Source organism: Diceros bicornis, chromosome 6 (assembly GCF_020826845.1).
Source record: "Diceros bicornis minor isolate mBicDic1 chromosome 6, mDicBic1.mat.cur, whole genome shotgun sequence".
In the NCBI taxonomy this organism is placed as follows: Eukaryota; Metazoa; Chordata; class Mammalia; order Perissodactyla; family Rhinocerotidae; genus Diceros; species Diceros bicornis.
Genome location: NC_080745.1, coordinates 31,468,342 through 31,474,941, shown reverse-complemented (window position 1 = coordinate 31,474,941; position 6,600 = coordinate 31,468,342). Strand labels below are relative to the sequence as shown.

At 61.4% G+C, this 6,600-nt stretch overlaps 1 protein-coding gene across 1 annotated transcript; it reads right to left on the bottom strand.

Moving 5' to 3' along the window:
- Positions 1-589: 589 nt before the first annotated feature.
- On the bottom strand, positions 590-6,245 carry ZNF503 (zinc finger protein 503). Its single transcript, XM_058543110.1, has 2 exons — positions 5,511-6,245; positions 590-4,801 (listed from the first exon to the last, which is right to left on the bottom strand). Exons 1-2 carry the CDS (start codon positions 5,808-5,810, stop codon positions 3,173-3,175), a joined length of 1,929 nt encoding a protein of 642 aa, XP_058399093.1. The 5' UTR covers positions 5,811-6,245; the 3' UTR covers positions 590-3,172.
- Between the last annotated feature and the right edge of the window lie 355 nt (positions 6,246-6,600).

Genomic DNA, 6,600 nt, shown 5'->3' with positions numbered 1-6,600 from the left:
CGGCCTGGACCCGCAGCACGTGCTGGCACCCTCTCTTCACTAACCCCGCGCCCGGGATGACTCAGCTCCGTCCAACACGTCGGGGAACCCTTTCTCCCCGCAACTCCCGGCCGCCAGCTCCGGAATTTTGCTGCCTCTGAGTAGCTTCTCCGGGAAGGCCGTCTCATTAAAATTTCAAGGCGTTTTGGTTTTCGTTTTTGTTAATAAAATACAAAGAGTGGGCGTGAAGGCACGACCGTGCCCAGTTTGTCTCCCTGCAGGTCCCAGACCTGAAATTCCAGGGCTGGGGAATTTCTAGGTTCTTCCCCGCCCGAGGGTCCGGGTGGGCGAAGTGTGGTGGCCCGAGGACCCCTGTGCGAAGACATGAGGCCAAGGAGGACGAAGCATGTGGGTCGGAGTGGCCAGGGGTGTGTGGCTGGTGTGGTGAGAGGGTGAGCAGGAGCCTGGCTTTCGCGTCCCGAGCCGTGGGCACTGGAGTAGGTCGGGACTCGGGCCGCACCACCTCCTTGAACGTCCTCAACTCCCACTTGGGGGGTGTGTGGAGGTCTGTTCGAAAGCCTGGGGGTCAGGGTTCTCCAGGAGCCAGGCCCAGCCCAGCCTTTCTTAGCTGGACCAGAGTGGGAGCAGGGTCGCGGCGTCCCACACACCGCCGGCCAGGGTCCTCCTCGGGCGCCAGCCCTTGTTCTCAGAGTCGGGAGGGTCGGAGGCGCTGGAGGCTGCCCCTCTCTGGGGAGGCGGCGACGGGGCCTTAGTATCCACCAAGTCCTCGACAGGCGCGGGCCTGGGAGCTCCCCGCGGCAGCCTGGAGGTCGCCGGAGCTGCTTTGCGTGCAACCCGGGAAGAGGCCCGGCAGCCATGAGGCCGACGCTGGAAGGAGGGTGGAAAACCTCAGCCACAAACCCGCGAGCAAATGGTGGCGAGGGCCGCGCGGCTCACCGACCGAAGTCCCAGGCCCGAGGCCGAGGGCGGCTTCCGCAGGGCGGTTGAGCCTCCCCAGGCAGCAGGGGGAGCTTGGCGCAGAGGGAGGCCGGTAGCTGGGAAACCCAGAACAGCCTGAGCCCAGAGAGAGGGGAGTTCGGGGTGCGCGTTCAGCGCCGCGACTCCGTGGTCCGGGGACCCCAGGAAAGGCGTGCTCTGGGCCCAGAGCTCCCGCGGACCCGGGAGGGCGAGCGCCCAGGCCTAGAGTATGAGTGTGTGTGTGAGCAGCAGGGGGAGTTGGGGGTGTGGGCCTTGGACGCCCCCATCCCCAAAAAAGAGTAGGGGTCTTCTCTGCGTGGTTCCATTGGCGTTTTAGGCAGCTCAGTCCCGCCGCTCAAGTTGGGGAGAAGGGACAGGCGCGCACGGCGGGGATCCGCGCCCAGACGGAGGGTCCCACCGCGCCTTTTCGGAGCGGAGCTCGCAGCCCAGAACGGCCCTCGGCACCTACCTGGTCGCCCCGGGGAAGCCAAGAATGGGCGCCAGGACCCTCGCGGGGCCGTATTTGAAGGGGCTTCCGGGTCCCGTGCCCCGGCGCGCTTTCCTGCGGCGCAGACTGGGATAGAGCGCGGGCTGCAGAGAAATCGGGACGCGCCAAAGCAGCCGCGGCGCCGGCCTGCCACGGGTCCAGACTCCGGAGAGAGGAAGGAGCCCGCGGGGCGCCGGAGGGGGTCGGCTGGCGGCCACCTCTGGCTCTCGGCAGCCAGAAGAAGAAAAGGAGAGCGAACTCACTTTCCCCCGAGGGACAAGAGGGTTCGGCGCCTTCCCCCCACGCCTGAGAAACAGCTTCCCAAGCGCCCTCCGTCCCCTCGCTGCCCGCCCGGGACAGGAGATACTTGGAAAGTGGAGAGGGACAGCGGGCAGCGGCACCTCCCCGGGGCAGAGGCCAGGCGGGCTAGTCCCAGCCTGCGCCGCTCTCTGCACAAAACGAAACCTAAACTCCCCAAAATCTCAAGAGGGAAATTAAAAAAAAAAATCTTCCTCTTTTTTTTTCTTCTTTCACTTTTAACAAACCAGCTGCTGGGAGGAAAATTAAAAACGAAATGAGCAATAGCTAAGGACACTATCTTTCCAAATTGTGGAATCCCCTCTTTAAGAATATTTTCCCCAAGGCCAACCCCACGACTGGCCAGTCCTTCCGAAGCCTTTGCCTGTTCCTGAAAATCACAACAAAACAATCGGAAACGCGGCCACCGTCCTGGGAAGGAGTAGCCGTGAGGCCCAGGGAACCCACTGAGGCCGAAACTGTCATGCTTTTCTTTCTCTTTAACCAAAAAATAAAAAAGATAAGAAGAAGTAAAACCTTTTAATACATCAAATATACGGAATTTTAATCTTTAAAGCGATACATTGTCTATTATTTTAGTACACGACGTAAACCTTACTTGTCCCCTTCTCAGCGGGTGGACTTAAAAATTAAAAATAGTTGTGTTCCTTTTAAAGAACAAAATAAGGCAAATGAGGTTTTGGAATAGAATTTTCCTTTTTTTTGTTTTCTTCCAGAATACATACAAAAAAATACCCATTCTCTTTCGATGGTATACACCTTAAAAATAATTGCAATTTGAAATCAGAGCTGACAAATTGTGACTTGCTTTGTTTTTCATTTTTTGTAACAAACATGCATGTAAATTTGTGTTTCAATCAGACATTAAATAAGAACGTACAATACAATCATAGCAATTTTAAAGTAACATTAAAGAGAAGACCTCTAGTTCTGTGGCGGTTTTGTATTTATTTATAATCTACAAGGGACGGGAGGGTTTGTTTTCCACATTTTTACCCTCAAGTTTTAATTTTTTCCCCCTCCTCTTTTTTTAACCTACGGAGCTCAAACTAAATAATGCACTTTTGAACCACGGGTCCGCTTGGAGCTAACATAAATAAATACCAGTGTCCACCGATGCAGTCCTCAGATGAACACTTTCTCAATTATTTTTTCCTTCTTTTTCTATAAAAAGTCAAATGATATTTTTTCAACTTTTATAAAGTTTGGGTGGGGAGGTGAGAGGTGGGGGAAAGGGAAGTTTCCCACCGGGTCTCGGTCGCTGTTTCGGGTAGATAGATACGGTATATATTTTTTTCCTTTCCTGGCCCGGGTCATCCCCAAGCGCGGGTGACAGTAGCCTCTGCCCTGTTCCCGCCCCTCCCCTCCCCCCAGCTCCTTTCTCTCCCTCGCTAGCCCTCCCGACAGCCCTCACTGATACCCCAGTGCCGAGGCCGTGGTCAGTCTCTGTCCGTAGAGGGCGTAGGGGGAGTAGTAGGGTCCGGTGGCGGCGGGCACGGGCACGGGAGCGCCGGGCGTAGGGAGCGGGCTCTTAGAGTAGGGGTGGTAGCGGCTGCTGAGTCCCAGCGCGTGGTGGGGGCTACGCAGCGCCAGCGTCCCGGGGCTGCCCGGAGCGCCGGACGTGGGGATGTGCATGTGGCAAGCCATGGCGGCCGCTGCGGCGCTGGCTAGAGACGACGAGCTGGGGTAGCCCGACAGCAGTTTGTCTGTCCCGGGGAAGGCCGTATGGGTCCGCAAGTGGCTCAGCAGCTCTTCGGACGTGGCGAAGCGCTTGTCACACGGCCCGTTGGCCGACACCCAGTTGCAGATGTGGGGGAGCGGGTCGTTAGGAAGCATGAAGCCGTAGGGGTAGAGGGGGTGGCCGGCCAGGGAGGGCGGCGTGGCGCCGGCAGCGGCGGCAGCCGTTAGCGATGAGTGCACGCCGTGCAGCGGGTGCGTGGGGTACACCAGCGGGTATCCGGACTTGAGCGCCGCGGCCGCAGCGGCCGGATCGTGCGCGCACGATGCGCTGGCTGCCGCCGCCCCTGCCAGGTGGCTGGCGCAGTGGTAGCTCAGGCAGTACGGGTCCCGGCACAAACTGGCTGTCATCACGGACGGCGGCGACGCCCCGGCCAAGGGGCTCGAGCCGGCCGGCTTACTGCAGCCTAGAGAGCCCGCCGCGGCCGCCGCCAGCTGCGCCCCAACCAGACTGCCGGGCTTGGTGGGGTCGAGCGCCACGCCGTGTGGCAGGAACTGGGGCGGGTAGCCGGCGTAGGCCCCAGCCAGGCTGCCTGGGTAGGTCATGCCCGCGGGAGGCAGAGGGAACACTGTCTGGCCCGGCTTGTAGGGCGATACAGGTGCCACCAGCCCAGAGCCCAGCACCGAGGAGGAGGTGGGCGCGCTGGGGCCCGAGCCGGAGCTGGAGCCCGATGATCCGCCGCAGTCCGAGCCTAGAGACTTGCCCCCGGGGCCCCCATCTGGGTGCTGGTTCACGTCCACATTAATCCCGCCGCCGCAGCTAATCCGGCCGTGCGCCAATCCCGTGGGTCCACCTTCGGCCGAGGCACCCCCGGAGCCCTTGCTGCTGCCACCGCCGCCGCCAGCGTCGGGGTCCTTCTTGTCGTCCTTGCCCTCTGGGCCGCCCCCGGCCGAAGGCAGCATGCCTCCAGGCGAGCAGGCCGAGGCGCTGGAGCTTGGGCTGCCTGTCCTGGGCGTGAATGGCTGACAGGTGGCGCTCGGTACCCGGAATCCGGACTTCTCCGCCGAAACCCCCCCTCCGCCGCCCCCGCCGCCCCCGCCGCCGCCGCCTCCCGGCTCCTTCTTATCCGAGCCGGGTTTAGAGTACGGCTTGAAACTCGACTTGTCTTCCACGCCGATGTCGCTCAGCTTGAGGGGGCCCGACTTTGCGTCCTTGTCGCCCCCAGCACCGCCGCCGGCACCGCCCCCGCCGCCCCCATTGGAGGCGACCGAGGAGAGTTTGGAGGAGGGCGAGGGGTCGGGCTTCCCGATCTGCGAGCATGTTTGCGCCAACAGCGCCAGCGGGCTCTTCTTGGCATCAAGCTGCGGGGTCAGATGGGGGCGGGGGGCACAAAGAGAAAAAACGGGAAACCCTTTAGAATCCTGGCTTCTAGAGTTCAAATGCCTCTCCGCAGCAGCCCTCGAAGATCTTTCCAGCCCCGAGGCGTAATTCTAGGCGGCTCCCCCACGACACACACATTCTCGCCCCTGAGAAGGCGGCAGCCCCCTCTCCGCCGCCCAAATCAGGATCTTTCCTGCCTTCTCTAAGCGCTAACTGGTTTTTTTTTAAAAACTCACAAAATCTTTTGGTTTCTGACTCCTAGCGCCAGAACTGTACCCCCCCCCCCAACACACATCCCTAATTCTTCAGAGTAAGGGCTCGAGCAGTTGGTGCCTGAGGCTGTGTACAAATACCAGCTTCTGGGGAAGCGGAGGACTGCGACTTTGGAACCGTATTTCGGACTCTCGTCCGTCTTCCGGGCCGAGAGTGCGGGGGCCTGGGTCGGGGCAGGGGCTTTAGTACCAAAGGGAGACAAGTTTTGGCTGCCTTGCCCCTCAGCATTCACACCGCATTCTACCTCCTCCCCTTTCCGCTCTAGTTTTAAGGTGCGGGAGCACTATCCTCGCCCCCTATCCCGGAGCTGAATCACTCCGAGCCCCCCACTCCCACCCCCAATCCCAAGAGAAAGAAATCTCGTGGAGCGACAGCCAGTGTGGTGGTCCTAGCGCGATACGAGGAGAGGGTCCTTACCTCAATGGGGCTGACGGGAGTGGACGGTAAGGGCTGCAGGTACTCGGGGTGCAAAATATGGCCAGTCCGTGCCGTCAGCATCTTCAGCACCTTGATGGGCAGGCGGTTAGCCTGGCGGAGAGGGTCAGAGGGGGGCACGGCGTGCACAAAAGGCTTGGTGCTGCCGGCCGGGGACGAGCCTGGGCCGGGGCCAGAGCTATTTCCAGAGAGCGCGCTGGTCCAGGCAGGGTCCGCACTGCCGCCGCCGCCGCCGCTGTGCTTACTGCTTCTTAGGGCAGAAAGCGAGGGCGCTGTGCTCATGACCCACCCGCGCGCATGGGAGCAGCGGGGGGAGGGCTCCGGGAGGCTCGGGGCGGGCTCGGGGCTGCGCGCTCGCCCGGGGAGCAGGAGCAGCAGCAGGAGGAGGAGCTGGCGCGGCGGCCAGGGGCGCCCAGCGCGCCTTCTCGGCGCCTGGAGCCAGAAGCGAATAATCCTGGGTGGCCCGCAGCGGAGCCGCGGCCGAGCGGGAGGAGCCGGCCCGACTGCAGGAGTGCTGGGTGGCTCGCGGTGTCCTCCTCGGACTGTGCCCCTGCGCTGCGCACTCGCGGCCCAGCGCTGGCGCTGCGCTCTGCGATGTGAGCCGCTGCCTGTCCAGCCGGGGCTCTGGCGAGGAAACTCACTTCAAAAGCAGCTGCACCGAGGGGGAGATTAAAGCCTTTGCCGCCTTCCAATCAAATGGGAGCCCGAGGTGATTGGAGGGTCAAGGGGATGTGACGCGTCCCGCGCCGCCGCCGCCGCCGCCGCCAGGACTCTCAGCGCTGGTTTTAATGGGCAGCTCCCTCTTCACCGCCCCCCCCTGCATGTCCCCTCCCTCGATTTAGCTCCGAGGACGAGCTGGACATTTATTCTATGTTTGGTATCTGCCGCCGCCCTCTTTTTTCCTCCTCGTCGTCGTTCCTTTTCTCAGGTCGAAAATAAACTGAAACCTTTTGCAGGAGGGAGCATGTGAGGAACAGATTGAGGGGGTGTTCAGAAGGAGCACCGGCGGGAGTCTGGACAACAGCCGGACTGTCAACTCTAGGTGCGAACAGTAGGCCCCCACACCAAATAC

Bases quoted from the DNA above. Each gene is read 5' to 3' on its own strand.
- ZNF503 (XM_058543110.1), bottom strand. From the start codon at position 5,810: ATGAGCACAGCGCCCTCGCTTTCTGCCCTAAGAAGCAGTAAGCACAGC. The intron at 4,802-5,510 runs GTAAGGACCCTC...CTGACCCCGCAG, and splicing joins CTCCCGTCAGCCCCATTGAG to CTTGATGCCAAGAAGAGCCC.